The 24,107-nt window shown below is 39.2% G+C and overlaps 1 protein-coding gene across 3 annotated transcripts in view; it reads right to left on the bottom strand.

Annotated features, from left to right (window-relative positions):
* The window catches only part of LOC100750061 (cadherin-89D), a 37,679-nt gene that overhangs the window by 4,711 nt on the left and 8,861 nt on the right, over positions 1–24,107 (bottom strand). For all 3 annotated transcript variants that reach the window (XM_024366816.2, XM_033320233.1, XM_033320230.1), the window contains exons 3-20: positions 17,073–17,203; positions 16,411–16,569; positions 13,703–13,811; positions 12,652–12,854; positions 12,362–12,490; positions 9,572–10,535; positions 8,859–9,017; positions 8,054–8,231; positions 6,999–7,260; positions 5,359–5,662; positions 3,485–4,862; positions 2,951–3,290; positions 2,218–2,430; positions 1,935–2,023; positions 1,377–1,460; positions 1,226–1,294; positions 771–974; positions 23–226 (exon numbers count right to left, since the gene is read on the bottom strand). In XM_024366816.2, coding sequence (XP_024222584.1) covers positions 23–226; positions 771–974; positions 1,226–1,294; positions 1,377–1,460; positions 1,935–2,023; positions 2,218–2,430; positions 2,951–3,290; positions 3,485–4,862; positions 5,359–5,662; positions 6,999–7,260; positions 8,054–8,231; positions 8,859–9,017; positions 9,572–10,535; positions 12,362–12,490; positions 12,652–12,854; positions 13,703–13,811; positions 16,411–16,569; positions 17,073–17,203 — 5,179 coding nt within the window. The remainder of the gene's footprint in view (positions 1–22; positions 227–770; positions 975–1,225; positions 1,295–1,376; positions 1,461–1,934; positions 2,024–2,217; positions 2,431–2,950; positions 3,291–3,484; positions 4,863–5,358; positions 5,663–6,998; positions 7,261–8,053; positions 8,232–8,858; positions 9,018–9,571; positions 10,536–12,361; positions 12,491–12,651; positions 12,855–13,702; positions 13,812–16,410; positions 16,570–17,072; positions 17,204–24,107) is intronic.

Below are 24,107 nucleotides of genomic sequence, written 5' to 3'. Positions count from 1 at the left end.
TTACGTCGATTAATAGACTTACGCGTGGAAGCGGGCACAATTGGCTCCGTGCTCACAGATGCTCTGTCGCCTCGGCATGTCAGTGCAGAACGGTTCAGGGTCGTAATGAAGGCCATCGACGAAGGTCGGGAACAAAGGCGGCTTCTGTAGCGTGGCGGCCGGATCTGCCAAAGCGAATCCAATCGGACTGGTGGTCGAGAACATCGCTTTCTCCCGACGTCTGCGACTAACCAATGAATTTCGGATAACTACGTTTCCAGGATTGACTGCTATTCGATTGCCCGGTATTCGGGTAGCGGATGTAGCAAGTTAAGATCGATAAACATGTTTTTCTAGGAAATTCGGTGTGACAATTAACGATAAAATTATCAAATTTATAAAAATGACGCGTTTCAGACCTTTTGTTTTAGTAGTCGTCAAACGTATACACAGATACTTCTGGCAAGACTGATATAGATTTGTAAAATGGATCCGTTTAAAAAATGAGTAATATTTCTCTTAAATTTGAATTCTCTACTCTAGCTTGCCCTGACGGTAATAAATAATATATCGTTTCACGTTAAAAGTATCGAAACGTTATCGCACGCGTGTCAATAATTCACCGCCCCTGTCTCTTTTGCATACAGTTCCCATTTCTGTTCTGTGTATCGCTGTGCTAAATCATGTTTTAAAACTAAAATCGCTGGTCTTTAATGAAAACAATTCCTCGATGCTATTTTTACGAAATATACTTTAACGCCTAAACCGGAGTTAAATTTTGTACGCCGTACCGTTTATTTCTGCGAACGCATGTAACGCAGAGTGCAGTAACAAGGGCACCGACAAAGACGACACAGCCAAGCACTACCGCACCCACTTCCAGGGTAGATAGAAGGTAACGATGATTACCCCGACGCGGAGAGCTTCCGGCAATGTCCAGGACGCCGTACTCGTCCAACTCGCGCTTGATCTCCGTTTTCTTCGTGTTGAACACGCTGAAAGAACATGTCCGTGCGCGGCATGTAATTAATTAACAACAAAATCACCGCTTGACAGTGGAATTGTGCTTTCGCGCACATCTCACGTATTTCCATTATTCGTTTACGAATCTATATACTTCTTTAGATATCTTTACGTTATCATGGTAGCAAAACACGATGTAATTTTGTTTCGTAATTATCTTTGTTACCATGATTTTGGTTTTATCAATGGTAAAACGATTCGTTAAAATTTAAGGTTTACTTACTCGTGCAGTGTATCCATATCTATCATGACATTTAAATGAGGATCGATCGCATAAAGGTAAACATCGGTGCTACAAATAAAAAATATAGATTAATACATAGAGCGAAGTTTCACGTTTAATTTTAAGATTGAATAATGTTCGAATCGCTTACGACGTAGCATCGATCAGATTCCTTTCGATGTGTGGCTCTAGCTTCCTCACTCGAACGTCCAAACCAGTCACATTTTGTAGTATTCTAAATTAAATTAAAGATAGCCTAACGTTGTATCGGTATCGAAGAAACATACCTTGTATGAAAAATTTACAAATATAATCGGTGTAACACTCGCTTAAATTCCAATACAATCGTCTCGCTTAAATTTTAGCGATCTACCGAAACTAACTTCTCGCTATTCAGTTTCTTGAGCGTAACGTAAATTCATCGACAAAGACGGTAACATACAACATCTTTCCTACTTGCTCTCCTTAAATCTGTTCCTTTTCTCCGAGTTTCTTTATCAAATTCCTGGAATACGATTACTGCGTGTTTCATGATCAATCGGTATCCTGATTTATTAGAATTTAAGCAAGCGTTACTGCAGCAGTGGCCATTCCTCCTACTCTTCTCGGGACACCCTCATTTTCAGAAATACGATAAATCACAAGAAAATCGTTATTCGATAACAAACGCTTCAACTCTTTTACAATAAATACATGTATAAATACTCACGAGGTGATGTTCTCCAATTGCGGCTCGATATCAATGGGTCTCTGACCAACAACCATCACGACTTGTTTCTGATCATCCAACACGTACACCTTGGAACAAACCATACGGTTAGATAACGCGACAAGAGACAGACGAGTTTTGAACAATTTGAGACAGGGAAACCTCGTCTTCTTCACGGGGAAATTAACTTTTGCTGTACCTCGAATTCCAACGACAGATAATTAAGAGAGTCGGATGGAACGCAATGCCAAAGCACAAGAGAGAGAGAAAGAGCAAGACTTACAAAGACATTGGCGATACTGCTGCGACCATTTTCGGCGCCCCTTCTGTCGGTGGCCTTCACGTCGAAGCCGAAAACGCGTCCAGTGTCACGGCCAAAGCTCGCCACGGATCGTACTTGACCGCTCAGTGGGTCAATGGCAAATCGTGGCGCGTCCTCCCGTCCGAGAATTTGATACCGGATCTCGGCGTTTGCTCCCTCGTCCGGGTCTTCTGCCTGGCCGAGTGATTAATCGGTTTATTCGACTTTTCTTATGCATCTGTTATTCGAATGTTCCTGATGGCGTGAGAGCTTACGGAGGGAGGAATAGAAGGACATGCCGTTCCGAAAATGATATTATTTTGTAAAGCATCGCAAAAAGGATCGGACATATGTAGTCGAATTAATTTGGAACATCAGAATGTCGTCGATCGTTGGAAAAAAGATGTATATCGACATTGTCAAATGCACTATCTAAATTCGGGAACTTTCTTATCACCGAGACCCTCTTCTGTGTTCAATGCCTTACAAAATGATCTTTCAAAAGAAGCATAAATAAGAAGAGAAAAATTAACGAAACGACCGGAGAACAAAAGAAAGCGTGATACGCTAAAGGACAAGAAAGCGGCGTCTTCCGCGACGTGTATGAAAAGCAAAGTAGAGAGAGAGAGAGACAGAGAAGCGAAATGAAGTCAAAAGCGACGGAGGCTCACAGCGGAACCACACACAATGGGACACAACACGCGTGTAGACGTACCTCCACTTTGACAACCTCATACCCATAATGGGCAGTGGTAGGTATCGCGGCGAGGATGGGTCGACCCTTTGATTTGAATCTGGGCGCATTGTCGTTAACATCCTTCACCCTGACAACGACCCTGGCCTCGTTAGGTGCTAGACCATTCAGTCTTTCGCCAACAACCGGGTAAATCATCACGGACATCCCGCGACCTATCTTCACCCTGTCGACCCTGACCTTCGCCTCGTATCGATCGTTCACCTCTCTGTCCACGTCTGTCATCAGGTACAACGAGCCGTTTTTTGGGTCGATCGAGAAGTGTTCTCGCGCCTTCGTGTCATCTGCGACGATGCTGTATCTGTTGGAAATTTTAATAATCGGCTGTAATGGAATACTACGTGGTCGAATCGCTCGAGCTAGCACGTGATTTTGAAGCTTTAGGGTAGATAGGGGTCTGTTCCTTACAGCCTTCTCGCTGGAAGGTAGCCTTGCATTATTCACTTCGCGAGTACCTGACGCTTAAAAATACGCTGTTGCGTTCTACTAGCATACCTTATATGTTCGCTTTGCTGACCATCGGCTAGATCCAATTGTGCGACCAAAATCGGCACCGGAACGTTCTCCTCGACTTCTACTTCGTAATACCGATGTCTAAAAGAGGGTGTTTTCTGCACCTCGTTCTCCGCATCTTCCTCGTCGTCGTCCACATTCAACACGGTAACGATCACGACTGCGGTGGATGTCAGACTGACCGGGGACCCTAAATCACTAGCAGTGATCAATAATCTATGACTCTTCCTAGTCTCATAATCCAGATTAGCAATCGTCGTGATGACACCTTCTTTACTATCGATAGCAAAATACTGCTTCTCAGGCTGTCCTTGATGACTCAAGTCGAAGAGGATCAACCCATTTCCATTTCCAGCAAAATCCGAATCATTAGCGTATACCTTGATCACTTGACTGCCAATAGGACTGTTTTCAAAGATCGATGCGTGGTAAACCGGTACGAGATCTCCATTCTCATTCTTCTCGATTTCGTGATAATTGTAGAACATAGGTGGATTGTCATTGACATCCAACACGTTCACTTCTACCTCCACGGTAGAACTTAATCTTGGAGAGCCATTATCACGAGCCATGACCACGAAACGATGAGTAGCTGCAGTCTCCCTGTCCAAAACTCCAGTGACTCTAATTATTCCTTCGTAAGGAGCAACGTTAAAGATCCTAGATACGTTCGCAGGATCTTCCAGGTTCTCATTACCGGAGACAGCTTCGTAACTGACGTTTGCATTGACTCCAAAGTCTGCATCAATGGCTCGAACAGCGCCCAAATTGTAGCCAGTGTAACTTCCTTCTGGCACGTCAAAAGTATACCAAGACTTGTCAAAGATCGGCGCATGATCGTTCACGTCTACCACGTGGATCCTTATGGTGATATTGTCAGATAGTTGTCCAGAATCTTTCGCTAGGACGAACAAACGAATGCTCTTCTCAGCTGGAAGTCCTCTGGCTACTGATATTTCAGCCGACCTTAGATCCAAATGAAAGTATCTACGGTTGGTGGTGTCGAGTCGTCGTGACTTTACGCCGTCTCCGGAAGTCGTCTCGTTCCCCAGGCTGTACGTTATCGCGGCGTTTGTTCCCTCGTCCTTGTCCTCCGCGAGCAGGCGTATTATCGGCGCGCCGATGGTCGCATTCTCTGGCACGAGAAGAAGAGGCGAACGACGGCTGTTCGGTGGCTGACTTCCGGCACCGGGCTCGCTCGTATCAAGCACGTCGTTCCCCTCGAACGATGCCTCGGTATCGGGTTCGTTCGACACGCGAACACCTTGATCGGGGAGCACGATCATTCGGATAAAACTCGGAGGATTGTCGTTCACGTCGGTTACTATTATCTTCAGCCGCGCTTCGGATGTTAAACCGCCTGCAAAAATCAAATGAATAGGCAGGAAGAATGGAATATTATTCTCACGATCTTTTTTGAATGTTCGATAAGTACTATTTTTGCATGAAAGTTTCAGAGAAATTCGCTATTCTTTTCGTTTGTTAATTACGTGGTCTCGATAAAGTTTGAAAAATGTTTATAAGTGAAAGTTCTTTTACTTTTTGCGAATTTTGACGACCGACGATACTGACGTTTTCGATTATGCGGAGATTTTAGGATCGAATGTAAATTTCTGTGGAACACGGTTTGCCAACTTTAGTCTAAAACTTCAACTAAATACCATACACGTTCCTAAAAGGAGTTTCTAAAACTATTATTAGATTTCTACGATTTACAATCTTAAAAGCTGTAACGTTCGAGTAGCGCAAGAATTTCCTTCTACGTTAAAAACATATTTAGAATTCTCGTTTGTATCTCTTTGAATTTTCCTAAGCTCTAAGTTCGGCGTTCGCTATTAGCAGAAAAGAAAACTTACCACTGTCTTTAGCAACGATCGTGAAACTATAGTTTGCTTTCACTTCCCTGTCTAGCGTGCGGTCATCGATTCCTTCGAAGTACACTAAACCCGTAGTTGGATGGATTCTAAATAGTTCGCTTCCCTCGCCGTGAAGGCTAAAGACAAAGTTCCGATTGACGCCTTCGTCTTTGTCAGTAGCCGCGATAGGTATCGATAAGTTCACTTTTGTTCCGGCTGGACTGTTCTCCAGAATTCGACCCTCGTACAGTGGCATTGTGAATTTTGGCGCATGATCGTTCTCGTCGAGGACGATCACGCTGACCTGCAGTAAAATTCGCTATATTAAACATTTCCATATAACAAATTTCTTCAAAAGATATTCTTCTTCTTACATTTTTCAAAGAGTTATAAAGTTCCACGAATTCGCACAAAGTTCGCTTGTAAAAGTCACAAAGAGATTAATAACACATTGTTAATAGCCTTGCTACTACCTTACTTGCGAATATTAAATAATTTAAGAATACGATTGAATCGATTTATCAAGATTAATCGGAAACTGCAAATAATTCTGTCTCAGCCGTATTTGATATTTCCTACGATTTCACATCAGCGAAATTAGAAACTCCGCATTTACGGAATTCTTGTTGAAAATGTACAAACCGTAATTTATATGTTCGACAAACAGGCGTTATAAACGTTATCCTTGGAAGCGATTTTAATTTATGTGTCAGAAACACGGGACAATAGCGAAGCAAGTAGTACTTTGAATTTAAATACTCGTACAGCATGCGTCGCGCTAACTGAATAAATGTTATAATGTTAATATTCGTACTAAACATAAAAGAGGTCGCGCAAATAAGTGCTTAAATTTTATTTGTCTCTCGTTGGGTTAAATATTTGGAAGGTCCTCGATGGTGTATGAAACGAAACACCAAATATATCTGCAACAAAATGATCCTTGGACCAAGCGCATAAACGCGACCTTCGTTCGAATTTTTAAATTAAAAATTGTTGAACATCATCTCCACGTCCTTGGAACTTCTATTAACTTTCACGAGCGAATATTCCAAAAGTTGAATCCGCAAACATATTACGGTTCGAGGGTGACATTCTGAGCACCTGCCGGAGAGTAGACGAGAATCGATTTTATAGCCTCGCCAGGTATGGAACGAGGTAAAGATAAACCCCTGAAAATTCGTTTTTTCACCCTCCTAAATATCGTAATATGTATTTTACTTTTGACATTTTAAATATTTTTTGACGTTATACATTCTATGCACTCTTCGTACGTTTCAATTTCCCATAAATGCATAAAAATCTATAATATTCTATGCTGTTTGAGACTAAACTCTATAAAAATTGCTATGTTACTATCATAACTGTAAAGAATGTCTACTTGCCAAAAATTCCTCGCTAAAACACCCAAAAAACTCACTGACCCTATGGAAATGTTCAGCCAAACCAATCATCCTACGCAAACATTTCTAACTAAACTACCAAAGACACTTTCTTCCCTTTCACATTCTCTATCCGCAAGAAATCTCGCTAAGTGCCATTTGCCGACAACCACGCGCCACTGCCATACAATCTCACTTCTACGCCATATTAAACATCCACGGAACTTGGAACGTAAAATTAATTACTAAGAGGGAACTTACTTGGAAGACGCCGACGCCGCGTGGACTCTCTGCAATCACAGTGATGCTGTAATTCTGCCTCGTCTCGCGATCGAGACCCTTGGGCGCGTACAGGGCGCCATCCTCCGTGATCGAGATGTCGGGTACATCCTGCTGATTGACGATAAAGAACCGAGTGCCAGCAGTGGCCGCGCCGGTTCCATTCTGGGGAAGCACTTGCCCGATGTACGCACCAGCTACGTTCTCCTTCGCGTGGAACACCAAAGGAGCGGTGGTCGTTCCCCTGCAATCAACGGTCGACGACTTTTCGACAAGCAAACAGAAATCCACGGAGCCAACGACTTTTGCCCTTTTAAACTTGGAAATGGAACGAGTAAAATCGAAAGACGACACTTTTTTCGTCTATCGGTTGAAATTCGCTGATGATTTTTAAAGGGGTGCACCATCCTGATACGTATAAATGCTTGAGAATTTTGTTTTTAATAATTAGAACATAGAAAATTTAGATTCTTTAGGGTGATAGTGATTTTAACTTTATTTTGGAATTTTTGTAAAGGCAAATGTTGCGAAACGGCAAAGTTGGAATATCGATAGTTTGCCACTGTTCCTGGCGAGGACAGGAACGTTTAAAATGAAAAATTCTTTCGTTTCGTAGAGTAAGTCCTAGTATCCAAAACATAGCGTAGAATTTCCCAATAAATTTGAACGATTCAGTTTAAATCATAGGACTAGCGCGAGACAGATGTCTGGGCGTGAATGCAGACAAGACTGGAGTTAAAAGCTAAATAAATCTAATTAATTTTTCTAAATCCACAGCTTTCAAGTATCGGAATTACGTTTTATATTTCTATTGAGACTCTTCGCTTCCCATACTTTACCGTACTGACTGCTCGGTTCTAAAAAACTGTCTGCCAATAGGTTACGAACAACGAATACAAGTTTGTACGTATATCCGCTATCAACACTGCAAATATCCGTTCCTCCTCGTTACGTAGAAACAAAACCAAATTCCAACCTACATTTCGTTCGAGGCTCGTTAAAAAGTCGTCCGTATATACCAGAAGAATTTTACTTACTTCGTAAAGATGCCTCGTTCGTCGTTAGGGTCTACCACGTGGATGGACACGTTAGTAATCAACATGAGGTCTCTCTCGTCCGTGACGATCGCTTCGAAGTCGTAGGTCAATCTATCGAATCGTTCGATCTCCTCGACTACGGTGATCGTTCCCGAACGCTCCTCCACGGCAAACGGGACTAAAATTCCATGAATGTATGCGCTATGTGTCGCGTATTAGGCTGAGAGGAGCAGTCCTCTTTCGTTTCGTGTTAGGCGAAGCTTATTGGATCGTTAGGCGTTAGGCGAGATCAAAGTTATCGGCTTTAACTCTTCGTAACGCGAATTTTATACCGCCTCTGGATATTCTAGAAGGAAGTTTGCAGATACTCTCGGTATATTGGAAATATTCGGGGGAAGGTATTGATTCGAGATGGGCTATTAAGTGCTGGTTGATGTCGAATGCAAAAGCGGAGAATTAATGGACACAGAGCGGTGGCTAAGTGGTTAGTAATGTATTTTTGGTTGAATCGATGTATCGATATTCCTACTGATATTTCATTATTTTTGTTGAAAGGATTATATCGTAATGGGAAGAACATCTTTTTCGGATACGAACTGAAAAAACGTTCCATATAAATAATATCGAAATTCAATTATTTCTCGTCGTTTAATTTTAACACTTTAAAAGCCAAAAAATGTATCCGTTTAACAGAGTAAAAAGAAGGATAACAACAAGAGTGAAAATCTAATTTTACAAATATAAAATGCGAGAGAACCATCGAATAACGCACCTGTTGATTAATTAATTTCTTCGAAATACGTACCACCCTCCTCGTAGCTGTGTAAAAGATCGTAGATCAGGTCGTTGGTCTTTACGGCGTCGTTCAAACGTATCTGACCGACGCTAGTACCGACTGCCACATTGGCACCGACCCAAAATTCATAAGGAGCCCCCACGAAGTCCGGCTCGAGCGATTCCGGCCCTAAGACGAAGAAGAAACGTGTAAGAGGACTTTGTATTTTTTGACAAATCGCGCTGAAAACGTGCAACGATCGGCGGGACGCGTGTTTGCGCTGGAAATTGGCGCCAATCGTTTCGGCCGCGATAAAAGTTTCCTGAAACCTTGGAAGCATAGCGTGGAACGGTCCGTACGAAAATATTTCGTGATTTTCTTTGTCACGCGTGGCAAAAGTATGATCGATTGTGACGTATGGGAAATATTTGTGTGACATTTGGAGAATATTCTTCTAATACGAAACGTAGCTTTTCTACGATCGATGAAGCGCGTTTCTTGAAATATTGGTAGATTTTCGTGATTTGGATAAAAAGTAAAAGATCTAAAATAAAGTCCAAGTGTGTATACGGTTAGTTCCGAGAATCAGTTTAATTTGTTCGATTTGGAGCGTTCGTTTAAGGAAATACATTAAAATTTTGATTAATAATTTCATTTAGCTCCTAATCTCGTTTCGATTAGTCGATACTCGCCCAGTCGATGATGCCCAAGTTTGCTACACGTTACGAACAAATAAAGCTCACCATTCGATCTGAAAACATCCACAGTAACCACAGCTAGGGAGAATCTCCTCTCGCTCGGATTCGCCGGTTGATCCGCCGCCTCGACGAAGATCGCGTGCCTTCCCTCGAGGATCGGACTCTCGGCGACCGTAATCATACCGGTGATTTCATCCACCATAAACGGTGGTGTGCGAGTCGTCGAGTTCCCCGGTTTCTGCAATCTGTATCTTACCATGCCATTGGGACCTAGGTCGTCATCGACCGCGTACACCTGGCCAAGCACCGTGCCCACTTTATAGTCCGTTTTAGCAACCAACTCGTAGAGATTGCCAGGCACGAAGATCGGATTGTTGTCATTGGCGTCGAGCAATGTCACCTCGACGTCCACGGAAGAACCATCCATTTTCCGCGACCCGTTGCGTAGAACGACGCTAGGTTTTCTCTCGATCGCCACGACCTTCATTCGTAGATGATCGCGCTTCTCTCGATCGAGAACCGACTGGTCCTTCACCGTTAACCAACCGGATTTAGCGTCGACTGAGAACGCACCGGATGGATCTCGAAGTTCGTAATCGAACTGTCCATTCTCGTCTTGGTCCTTGTCACGCGCAATCACTTGCAACACACTGAAGCCATTCGGCAGATTCTCTACGATGCTGATATTATACAGGTCCACCTCGAATTCGGGAAGATTGTCGTTTAGGTCTAGAACTTCCACCTCGACGCGAGCACCCGCTGTCTTCAGGGGGTTGTCCACTTGGGAAGCATGAATTTGTAGAACGAAAGTGTTGGATGGTAGATTTCGTTCGGCGTCCAGATCGATCGGACGTTTGAGGTACAGGGTAGCGTTCTTTGGATCCAAGTGAAAGAAACCGCGTTCGTTGCCAGATATTATGTCATACCGCACAGACATGTTTATGTTCCTGTCGCAGTCGGTAGCTTGGATCGGTGTGGAGAAGTTGATCTGTTTGAAGATCGGGTATTCCTAGAAATATATAGACTATTGAAGAATGAAACACTTTGCGCGTAAAACAATTATTTAGCAAATTCATCGTTTCGCAGAAAAATACCAAGACAGCCTGCATGTGACTTCGCCCATCCAAAAATTCACGTTAGAAACTCTCGGAAGTAAGCTCGATAACTTATTGTATAAACCTTCTCAGCCCGCGATTAACCTTTAGCCATTTGTCTACCAGCTTCTTCGTATACCGATCGTCGTACGTGCATCGATCATACGCGTAGAGAATTATTATTAGAAACTTCCGAGAAGCTACGTAATATAGAGACGAGTTTGACCAACTAACTCGAAACGCGTCGATGTAATATATATGCATAAATCGGGAAGGAAAGGTAATATACCGATCGAACGCGCTTTCGCGAGTCTGATACTCTACGTCATCAAGCCTGAGAGTTGAAATCGCGCCGAATGAATCTCGGCAAACGACTCGCAGCAGCGCGCATTGCTCGAAAGTCGAACAAGTCGCGATAAATATCGCGGCGTACGTTGCTGCACGATCGTGTTTCCCTTCGCAACGAAATTTATACCTCAAGGTTCCCCGTGCAGAAAACTGTTAACCTCTGACATTCCCGCAATGTGGCACAGCCTAGATTGCGAGCGTCGCGTGTAACACAAACGATAAACGGGTCCATTCGTCGCGACGAACAGCGTCGTTAAACACCCGCCATATCGATAGCCAACGATATTTCTAAACAAAGGTTTTCCGAACGAATTGCCATCACAATCACATCTGTTGTACGCTGTCTGCTGGCGAAGGAATTGATTTTTAAGAGTTCGCTACAGGTTTCGGTAGGCGTGGATGCAGGTTGCGATATAATAACACTTTCTGAGAGATTTTCTTTCAAACCGGTATTTACAATCCGCATATCGAATAAAATCTGCTCGATTCAAGAAAGTAGTAAATACCGCTTGGAATTATTAACTTGTTATTAATCCGTACACTTTGATAAAAAGTGGAAGCGTCTTGATTTTTATGGACAGTGGTATAAACACACAGTAACGCCATTTTACAATTGCGTAACAAAATAATTCCCGTCACTGGTTAATTATGATTGGTTTTATATAGTTACACCGTGATGCTTTCTACCGCGAAATTACACACTGTTCCATACAATTACGCCATACCGGCGCAATCAGCTGATTACCGTTTTTCAATACTTTTACGAATTTTCGATTTCGTGACGCGTTAGATAACTCGCTTGGATACTGGACAAGAGTTGTTTTAAGAACGTTAGATTCTTTAGGTGAAAGAAACTGATTAACTCTTGGACGACGAAGAGATTTCACGATTTCAAATGACTATCAGTGATTGTGAGAGAGTAATAATTATACCACGCGTATTTTGCGTTCTTTGTATCGTGCAGTTACATACATTTGAAACATTTCTTATCCTATAGCAATTACTCTAATAAGTAGAATGATTTACACGTGTTATTCGCAGAACATATATTAACGTCTTCCACGAATATAGAGAATCGTAGGCATATGTGTTAATTGAATATTTTGCTGTTTGAGAAATCTAATTATTATTATCGTATAATTTAAAGATTTATAACTGTCACATGACCAATGTCAATGCCTTCATACTTTCGTCGATGGTTATAATATTATATATGTCGAAATATTAGTCTCATTACGTTTGACTACAGTCTACTTTATTCATAGAGGTTTGAAAATTTATAAGCGAATCCTTTATCTTATATGTCATTTCTTATACTTACTTCGTATTCGAATAAGAAAAACGCTCGTACCATACGCCCTTTGTAATAACAATAAATCCACAAAATACTTACGGGCATCGGATAGAACTCGTAAATCTTTGCTTTGTACACGTCCCTGGTAAACTTAGGATCCAGATCATCGTTGTCCAATATCGTGATTTTGACGGTCGTGTTGGTACTCCTAGCTGGCACTCCTCGATCCTGAAACAAACGGGGCAGACGAGCCGGCAATGAGACTGGTAATTATCTCAGTAATATCAACGTCGGACGACTTTCACCACGAACACAACATTCACGCGCTAACGTGTTTAGTCTATGGACGGGATATATTCGCTGCATATGATATCGCGCACCGTACTCACCGTAGCCGCGATAACCAACGTGAACTCGCGGTCACCGTTGTCGTAGTCTACCGGTTTACGGAGTATGAGAGCGGTTCTATGGCCGGATTCTAGTGAAAATTTGCCCTGCTCGTTGCCTTTCACTATCGCGTAGTGCACGTCGCTGTTCGGCGTGTTCGGTTTGTCCCCGTCGACTGCGTGAATCCCACGAAATATCGTCACGCCTGTAATTAAACGACAGAAATTTTGTTCGTTAAAATAATCTGACGACTGAACTACCAATTTCTATGCATTCGTGCGAAATTTAAAGGCGCAAAAACGCATAGAATATGGATCATACGTAAAAATACACGGAATATTCGATATTCGTTATAATATATATCGGGTGACATAAATGTCTGTTTAGCTTCCACTTCTTTGACCATGTTCGTGAAGATATAATCCGTATAAAAATCTGCGGTCTACTGACGATGCTTCGCGAGTTTTGACAAAACACCGTGAAAGTTGTTGATTAATAACGATTTTGTAATTATGTTTTTTCGCGTGAAACGTTTAGAAACTTGTATTAAGATTTCAGAAAAGTTTCCCATTGAAATAAATTTTTTAGTTACTTCTTTTATTCGGTGAGATTTTGATATGAAAGTTTAATAACGAGTTCACACAAAAGTGACAGTCTCCAAAAGTACGAGTGTTTTAGAAAGGACATTTTACTTTCCCCGTAGTATTACACCGCGTTTACGACTATTACGGTATAAATTACATAGTATCGTAGCTGCGTGAATTTTATCTAAATCTAGGTTTTTAAAATACTTCAAGTAACTCTTACAAACAAACAAGGTGTACCAATTCTATGCTATATATCATAAAAAACGCTCTAAAGGATCCTTTCTCTTTCTTACGGTAACTAAGACTAAGAAGTTTAAATTTGGATTAAAAAGGGAAACGATATTTTCATAAAACAGAAAAGCTCCGAATTTTTTTCGGAACTCATTTTCTTACAAAATTGAATTTCCATGCGACAGTCTTCGTGCAGCAATTTCTTATATGTTAGTTCGTATACGATATATCTCACCAACTGGAGTAAGCTCGTCCACGGTTACGTGATAAGGCGCATCGACAAATTGTGGAGCATGATCGTTTATGTCTTCCACGTAGACCGTCACTGACAGGTGCGACGTCACCTACAAGCACAAACGTTAAATGTATCGATGTTATTTGCCGGGTACAGGTTTGAAAGCGCTATATCTTGAAAGAGGATCCGGTAAGGTACGGAATTTCTTTCAATTTTAACTTTTCATATTCCGTTGTTCCTGTTGGTACGTGTAATATTCTCGAACTAATTGAGACAGGAATGAATTAATTAGCGAACGTTGGGTGCGAAAGTAACATTGTATGTGCAAACGTATTGGTATCCTTAATTGATATCGTTGCATCCTGTGTAATTACCATTTATATCAGGATATTTAATTTCACTTTATATTCTAAATTTTCTTAGACTTGTACGATAAAACGTAAAATTTACGCGGAAGTGGAAATTCTATCGCGGAGTGGAATAAATTTTACTGGATTAAATATCTTAATATCCATAGGTATACGTATACATCCAGATTCAATGTTAAAACAAGCGCTTTAAAAAATTAGTTTAAAATTATTTTTACAGATTTTGTCAATCTTCGTAATTTTGCTTCAAACGATTCGCAAAATAATTATTAAATACATAGTGCATATCGCATAGCGTTGTATCGATTGGGCACTGCGTCTGAATACAGACTGTCTGATTCTCCTTACATTCGCTTTCTTACAAACTTCTCGCTCAAATATTTGTACGCCAATGTCGCTCTACCTTTTTTATTATATTTAATAATATACATTTCATTTCGACCGAGTTCTGTTTCTCGTATTTCCGTCATATTGCCCGAATCGAAGAGAATAGAAAAAGAGTAAAAAAACAGGCTTGGAAAACCATACAAATGGAAGAAGTTATCAAGTAGATATATCATTCCTTACAAAATGGAAGAAACGTAAGAGATGAATAACAGATAGATAGTTAGGAGATAGGAGAAAAACTGTTCTCGACTTTATGGTATCCTTTAGTGCTGCACGTTGAATCGATTTTCATATTCCCCTTTCTGTTCTCTCTGGCACTCGCTTCCCTTTTCCTGTCCGATTCTGTTCGATATTTAATATCACCAACCAGGAGGAGACATATTTCCCGAAATTGCATTAACGCATGAAAACGTCCCATCTGATCGTTGGCGAATAACGAAAAAGAAAAAGAAGATCGTTCAATTTTGCATAACAACGGTACAATATTCCGATGTGCGTACTTCCAGTTTTATTGCATACTCGAAAACGGCGAACTCGCGAAGTACAAAGACCGTTTTCAAAATTAGCGGATCAATTTCGAGGGGAAACGCTGCGCGACCGTGTTACCTCGATGAAACACGTTTACGTGTAATCACCGACGGGCAAACGCAAAGTTTCGACGTTGGTTAAAAGTCTAGTTGGAGATTCGCGACACAGGCGAAGATGGCAAACGAAACTCGCATCTAAGGATTAAGAAGAGCAGCAAAATGTTTCCCTTTCCTCTGTCTTTAACTTTAACAATATGCGAGGTTCTTCATTAATAAGGAATAATTATCATTTTTCTAGTGTTGTACCTTCGTACCAAACGTGACTATAATTTTCTGATCTTATCTTTATCTAAAAAGATCTAATCTAAAGAATTCTAAAGACGTTACGTTTCCACGCCTCGTTGACAGCAGTAATAATAATCTACTACTCTAAATTATAAAGCTAAAGGCATAGGATTCTTCCTTATACATACGTAGATATTTCGACGAATTTCATACAACTACGTTATTGAAATTAAGGAAAACAAACAGCGGAATTTTGTTAAAAAGAAGCGACCGTGAAGGTTCTGTTTTCCGGAACGATCGCGAAACAAACGCTAACAGTATACACCTCGAGAATAATTAAATTTCGCGGCTTGGTAAAAATCGTAATCAATATCGTAACGGTTTCTCCGATTGGCGGTATTTCGACGAAATAGTTACATAAACGCTTATTAGCACGTGACAGAATTACAAAACCGGTAGCAAGGGTCCGTCCGTCGTATCGAGACCGGTACCTGCACGCTCTAGTTACTCTTGCATGCACCGCGCGTTAGGCGAAAGAACTAGATCCGTAGAGAAAAAGTAGAATATGTCTAGGGACTTTTGAATTAGTTAAGAGAACCAGAAGCCACTTGTATTTTTCAGTGATTTATTATTAACCCAGAACCGGTACCGTTAGTTCACAGATGATGACATTAGTTAGATTAGACTCTAATTATTACGTCACTTAATTTTAAGATACTTAATTTAAATCTGCATTTTGTATTTTATACGGTAAAGTTTGTTTTGGTAATATTTATTACGTAGAATATATAGTAAAAAATGAAATTGAATAGAAAAGAATGTATAGGTGATGATTACAGGGAAAAAATAGTTGCAATAATCTTATTTTTTTCTCTTTTCGATACATAGAAAATCATGTTTCCTTCTTGGTAAAAAATACGAGATGCATAAAACCCATCTTTCGAAACTCAAACTCTCTTATATCACCTGCGATCAAACGATACCGATCAAGGATTAATACGCGGCTCGTCCGATGATTTCATTACAGTCTAATTACATTCGTGAAGAAAACGAACCGTGAAACGATAATAAAGATGTTTCCATAATATTCTAAGAGCAGCTAAATTAATCGGACGTTCGTAGAATACTTTCCACAATTTACCAAGGAATCACCGCCATCGGAGTAATCGCAGACGACGCGGAACTTGAGCAGATTTCTAGGCATCTCCGCGTCCACCAGGTCTTCCAAAGACTGGGCCAGCACTAGAGAGACGTGCGTCCTATTGGTCTCCCTGTGCGTGAAGAAACGAGCGTCTTCGTCCTGTAACAGTTACGACTCATATTACGCGATAGCACATGCTCGTCCAACGGTAAACACAGCATTTGGGTATAATTATTCCATTCGTGGTTCATTTAGCAGCGATGTTCAACGGTAAACGCGACACTGAAGCATCATCGCTTCCTTCGTTACTGAAACTGTACCTTACGATCGTTCTTCGCACTTTTACGTTTCTAAACGCAGGCGGAAGTTTTCGTCTTAGACATTGACAAAGTGGTACATAATTCGAAATGTGTACATGTCAATATCTGTATTTTTAAGGAATTATTCCCGAAGTAACTGTTTAAACAAAATACGCAATTTCGAATCAAGAAACGAAGTTAGAATATAGTGTATATTATGTCGTAAGTAGTTTACTTCTTCAGAAATACTGTCACACCAATGTGCCACGATTACGAAGACAATTACAATTATACGACATATTATACGATCAAGAAGTTGATACGATCGATGAATTAAACAAAAGGTAAAAATGAAATGCTTACTTTATCGACTGGCATTATTGAAATATGATTTCTCGGATGAGCTTCTAGCGATAGAATTTCCGTGCCTTTAGCCAGATTTTCCGGTACTCTGACAAACTTCAGATACTCTCCTATTGGGTAAAACTGGCACCCTGTAAACATACGTAACAGGCAATGAATAAATTATTGATAATTCGACTTGAAATAAATGATTTTCATGATTCTTTCAATGAAGTTTTATTGGAAATCATTAGGATTTCAGATTTTCCTATTTACTTGTAGCTATAAATACGATTATGCTTCGCTAATATGCGGAGTGTAATAAAATTATTAACACTGATGTCGATTGAATTTCTATTGCAAGTAGAAAACAACGGTAATTTTAAAAATAAATAAGAGACAGAACAGGAAATTTTATAGATACAATATTTAACAGAATTTTACGTAAATTGTAATATTTTGATACACATTATATATATACATATTATAACAATTTTTGATATTCATTTCCCACGATAGATGTTATCTTCTATAGTTTACTATTGGACGATAATTTAGTGAAACCATCAACAGTCTTGTCGAGATTAGAAAATATTTTATAAACCGCGAATATCTTAACCCAATTCGCGACAGTGTGTAGAGTAATATTTAAGTATCCGTTTTCACGGTTTAAAATAGGAACCCAGAACTAATCAAATACTTTCTAACAGTAATTCCCAATCATACTTTCCCATTTCCTGCGACTGATTCCTATAAATGTTTTACTTTTTCCTTGTCTATCCGTTACGATTCTTTTTACTTCCAATAAACCAAATGTTCACATCGAAAATGTTAATCGTCGAACACGAAATGACGCCGTTTGTACCTATCTATATTAGTAATAGTAACACGTTTCGTACGAAAACTCTGGAAAATATAAAGTCCATTTGAGCAAGTGAAAGGACGTCGACGGAATTTGCATGTTGATACGGTTAATTTGGCTATCGATCATTATCATGATTAAAGCTCATGGACCGTGGCGGACAGGTTTGACGCGTTACACCTTACAACTTGATCTAATTTTTCCATTTTTTAGAAGTACATACGCTGCTGGAAAAGGGACTTTCGTATACCCAAGGTAGTTCTAATTTTATCACTTCTAAGACGTTTATTTCAAATTTTATAGGTTTACGTATAAGTAACTTTATATATTAGCGAACAAACTGAAATAAATGAACGGTTTGAAAAATAATTATCGTTCTTTAGTTGATAATTGCTGTTAATTCGTTATAAGATCGAAATTTGAAAATTATGTTACGCTATAAGAAACCGAAGTAACAAGTTTCACGTTGCATATGCTTTACAGTATTTGCTTATTTATACATAATGCTTGATTATATAATGCTTCATTAAGAACTAGAAACACGTGATGCATAGTAAATGCAGCGAGAAAGTAATTAAATAGAGCTTGCTCGTTAATGTAAAACTCGTGCATAAATATGTTTACGTGCTAATAAGTTTACTTGTCGAAACAATAAAACAATCTGTACAGAAATCGTGTCTGAGGCTTAATATGAATTTGAAAACTTGGTGTTTCAGTTACTAGGATTCTAAAGGTTTATCAAAGATTATGAATAAACCAAATTCGTTGAGTTTCTAATATTTATCCTAGCGTTTATATTCGCATGTTAAATATAAATGAAATTTCCTCGCGTTAATACTTTCGCAACCTGATTTCTCGAAAACGAAACCTAATCTGAGAATATTTGATTCCATAAATATTGAATTCTTTAGAAATACATTATCCATTCCCAGTTTCTCCTCCAATATATTCTAAGTTTCATCCCAGCCTGCCTTTGTTTACGTGTTTTTCGTATTTTCATTTTCATATCAATCCATAAATCAATAAGTAGATAAATTATTATACAACGATCCAACACAGTTGCAAAAAAGATATTACGCGGTTCAGAGGGTTCGTACTCTGAATACAAATTTACGTTCTAAAACAAGTTAGATTGCCCATTGGTACCATTTACATATCTCGAAACGACATTTATTATGTAACAATTTAACACAGTAACCGCAAGAACGAATCGTCCTAAAAAGACGAACAAACCAAAATTACAAAAAATACGAAGAATCCAAATTCAAAGTTACCCTGGAACAGCTCTACTTTTACGATACTATCAACGTTACGAAACTCGCCACCAACGCATGTTACAAGCGTTGCGCAGTTGCAATTAAATGGCACGCGTTTCCTTCAAATCGGCGCCTGCATTTTGTTGCAAATGTCGGCGACTGTCGAGCACGAGCGAGAACAAGTCCACGACATTTTTTCATAGAGGAAAAAAATCGCGCCTTGTTCGATAACGTGGTTTTTGCCGCCTTTCTCGACAAAATCGAATGTGCTACGGCCGTCATTTCTCGAGGATAGGTTCAATGTACCATAACGCGAGGCAACGTAATCAAGTTTTCTTGCCGTCCAGGAAGCGTCCGAAAGGTCGTCGGTTATCCGTGTAGATTCTAAACTGTAGACTCTAGAAACTCATCCAGTCTTTCGTCTTCGTAGAATGTCTCGAGAAGATCATTGAAGTTTTTCTTACGAGGGTAAAAGGTAATGACACGTTTCTTGCCCGATGTTTGACAGAGAATTGATAACTTAATCCTGTGTAACTGGATTTTTCTTCTCTTTCTCCCTCCATCCTTTTTTCTTTTTTTCTATGAAACAAATATCGAATCTAGCCGAAAATAGCAAATCTAGTCGAGTTAATCTATCAATTAGTTAATATAACAATTTTTGGTTATTTTGATAAACATTCTATTCTTGCCAAGAATTAAGGATATTAACGTGAAATGCACTGTGTGTTATGATTTCGATCACACAGGTATCTCTTTATTTCCTTGAAGAAGGAATTCTTTATATTTCAAATATGGATTTATTTAAATTTTATGCTTTAATCGCGTGTTATATTACGCCTCAATTCCATTCTTTGAAACGCAAGAAACAGAACATGGAACACTTTACGACCTATTCAATACTTATCGTGAATAAAATATTCTTATATCTAATCTTATATTGAAAAGTTAAATGTGGTAATTACTTGCAACCGTACTAATTATGTTAATAGGCTCTTCTATCTTTCTTACATGTCTCGTTGTTTATGCTCTAGCGTTCAACGGTGACTATAGTTATTCAATAATAATTGTGTAAGTCGTTATCTCATCGATTGAGTGCAAATCAATTACATACGAAGTGTGAAACTTGTACGAACGTGGCACAAGGTGAAAAGAAAAGGAGTAAAAAATGTATGCTCGTCAGTCTTGGAAAGAGGGTCAAGTTCTTTTCTACAAGAAACTAAGTCTCGTGAAAATCTGCGTACAAAAATTGGTTACAAATTTTTTTCCAAACGAGAGAATTAGTTTTTGGACAAATGCCGAGGAGACGAATTTTTCTTTAATTTATTACGAATATACTTATACACGTATCGTTAGCAATATTTTCAGAGCTATTCATGGTCGAAAGATAAATATCAATTTATTATTAAATAAACTTCTTTTATTAAGTAAGCTGCATTTCTATGTAACTAATTAATGAAGTAGAATGATTGAAATTTTTCAACAAAATTATGTTTAAAAGAATAAAAAGTAGAGTATCAAAACAGAAGCATTAAATATGCCACGCTTTACAAGTGAATATCTAGGCTACCTAATTGGATATTATTTACATTAATACAACTTAAAAACCATAATATACGGATTAATTTCTATCGTTCGTTTTCTCCGATTACAAACTGCAGAAATGTTTAACTGCGTGAAACCCTGGCGGCGGTATCGCGCTTTCGTTCACGTGGACGTACAAAGCGCGGTATTTATATTTCAAGTGGATGCGTTGAATCCAGTTCGCCAGCAAGCCGACTAATTAGCTCGCTCCAGACTGGACGCCAGCGTAAAACATTGTTTCCGACTGCGAAAGGGGAAAGATCGGAGGGACGATACACTGGCAAGCAGGAGGAAGTTCGCGTCCCACCGTGCCAGATTTTATCTTAATTTATTCGGGGCTGCGATCATCGCGTCAATCTGGCCATCTTACACGATATTGTCCGGTGTCTTCCGCAGTTTTTTCAGTCAGTCTCGGATAATATCAACCTGAGAACTCGGAATTATATTTCTTTGGAAATAAATAATGAAAATACGACGAAAATGCGAAACGATCTGACAGAACTGGAAATGAAAATTATAACCGAAAAGTCACTTTTTTTATTTTCAGCGCAAATAAACGAGCCAGATTCGATCATTATTATTTGCATGTTTCTCGAGCTAAAGGTTCGTTATTCGCGTTGTCGGCGTTTCTATATCTTCGCAGGTGTTCCCCGAGAATATATGTATTGCAAAGTACTTTCACCCGATCACATGCTCCATTCGAAGCTAATACTCGCACTCGGACACGCATCGCGGTACACGGTCGATCAATTCTTTTCAGGTTTTTCCAGTCACGATTATCGATCGTACGTCACAAACGTCTTGTACTGTTATTGCGTTGTTGTACAGGTACGTTTGATTCGATTGAAAATTCCAGTCGAAACAAGTTACCAATATAATATAAATGAATTTCTTTTAGATCAGAAAATCGAATTAAAAAGTACTCCAATCACAAATTTGAAAATACTCCTTCGATCAGATTGGGGATTCGTTTCCAGAAACGAAAGCCAGAAGCGATCGAACTGACGAAAACGCGCGGCTAAGCTCGGCGAAAGCCGAATTAGGTTCGTTAGTGGAAGCAATCGTTACTCGATTCTTTTCATCGATCATCCGGAAAAAGTTTCGAACCGTGCATAATTCGCAAAATTCCGCCCGTAGGAACCGTCAAATCACTTGGAAGCGCGCTCTTTAAGGACCTCAAATAGACAGAGGAACTATCTTTCTGTTCCAAAGGTTCTCTCTACTTCTTTCTCCGTCCGTTTTCCTTCCACTCTTTTCCTGTTTTCTTCCTTTCCTTGTTCTCGCGATCTCTTTCTTTCCGCGTTTGTCTCTTCCCTTCTCTTTCTTCTCTTTCTAGAACCACGCTTTTGTCTTCCTGCCACGAGTCGATTCGGGCAGAATTACTTTTCAGAGGCGGCAAGATGGAACGTCGGAGGCGCGTTCTCCACTGGATACCGCAATAGATGCACAGCCATATTGTGTATTTATATATTTTCATGTATATGATACGCTTGTATAGAGTGGTTCAAACGTTTAGATTGTAACTTTGAGTACTTTTAGGAAGACAGAAAAATGTTACGATATTATTACTATTCAGAGATCTGAAATTACGTATGTACTTATACGAACTACTCGAAAGTTACATTTGTCAACTGCAAAATTGGGAGGTAAAGAAAAGGAGCAATGTTATCAACATTACTTTTTAAAGTCTATCTTGGAATTATAAATTATATTTCATTAATTATGTTGTTTCTTTGTGGTAAATGAACTTATAAAATTAAATCATTCGTCTTTTTTTAAATTGATCGTTAATCGTGTACTTAAGTATTATAGTACTGTTTATAAAAATCCGGACATTTTAAATTGACTCGATGCAATAAACTATGTTAAAGTTACAAAAATATTTCACGTTATTTGTGTATTGATGTAAGTGCTGTAAAATTCATAGCAAAATATGTACGCTATGACATACATATATACTTAGATATATTTGAATTACGCATTATTAAAAGCATATTGAAGTTTGAAAATTCGATTCCATTTTTAGAAAACTGTTTAATTAATCAGAAGATCGGATATGTAAAATTTCGCATAAATATTCCTAAGTGCTTAAGATATTTCCTTTCTCGGTAACTTCGTTTCGTACATCCTAATTTTGCTTCAACATAGATCGAGATAAGTAGTTGACGTATCGTTTTTAAATATTTATTTGTGCCAGCTAAATTTATATTGTCTTCATACCTGAGAAAATGTCCAGGCTAATAATACAATTATTACATAGAATTATCTTCTTGGTAAGTTCATAGAAAAGTGAATAGGATAAAAGATTAAATATATTCTAATTTGTTGATATAAAATTAAAGATTTATAGAGTCATTATTTTTCCATTATCAGCATCATTATTATTTCCACCATTATATTTATATAATGATACTCAGGCTTCAGATATTCTATAGATAGATGTGTCCCCATTAAAAGAAATGTTGCTCCAATTCTCTATAAGAATGAACTTTGAATCACGTACCATCGAAATGTCAGTTCTTCGTAAAGTAGAATTTTCGTCTGAAGACTTGTCTATTATTAGTGATCGGAACCTGTTAATTGATTTTATTATTATATACTTTTTGATACGATCCAAAGAATCTGAAGTGTTCAAACAGATATTTCATATAGAATTTAACGTTTCAAAAATCCCATCCGACGTTTTTTAAAATAAACCAAAATCCATTAAAAGATCTAAAAAGACACCTCCTTTAAAAACATCTGCGAAAGAGGAGAATCTGTGTATGAGAATTAAAATCCAAAATCGTGTCTCTAGCGTCAATTAAGTTGCACGTAACAGGGAACAGATTGTCCCTTACCGGTGGCAACATCGAAACACTTCAACTACAAACGGCGACAATTCTGAAACGGCCGGTACACATAACGAAACGATTACATAACGAAATGACTCGGTTGTGCGCTACCGGCCGCGGCTGGTGCATATGTTGTGTAGCATTTACACAAGTAAGCTCGTTCCCTAAAGCTTCCCAGGAAGTGGGACAAGGTCGGCCAGCTTTTTGCACGTTTCCGTACTTCCATCGCTTCGACGTCGCGGACACCAGCGAATATCGCTGGACATGCTCATTGCTCATACATCACCGTCCATATGTCCCAGAAGTTCTTCATCGTCGTCGTTATGTTTTAGGGTGCTCCTGCCCGAGCTAAACTCTACTATGCTTAAAAATTCGCCATCTCGATTATCCTTCTATACGAACGCTCGGACCATAAAATAATGTACTAGAGAATGTGTGTTGGCGGATTACGTTTGCTTGTTTCCAGAATAAATTGATTTCGTTTGGCTCGCTGGGAAGAAGATTAGGTCGAGAATCTTCTTTG

The sequence above is a fragment of the Bombus impatiens genome, unplaced genomic scaffold (assembly GCF_000188095.3).
Source record: "Bombus impatiens unplaced genomic scaffold, BIMP_2.2 scf_0020, whole genome shotgun sequence".
Taxonomy (NCBI): Eukaryota; Metazoa; Arthropoda; class Insecta; order Hymenoptera; family Apidae; genus Bombus; species Bombus impatiens.
This window is presented reverse-complemented; position numbering and strand designations above follow the sequence as displayed.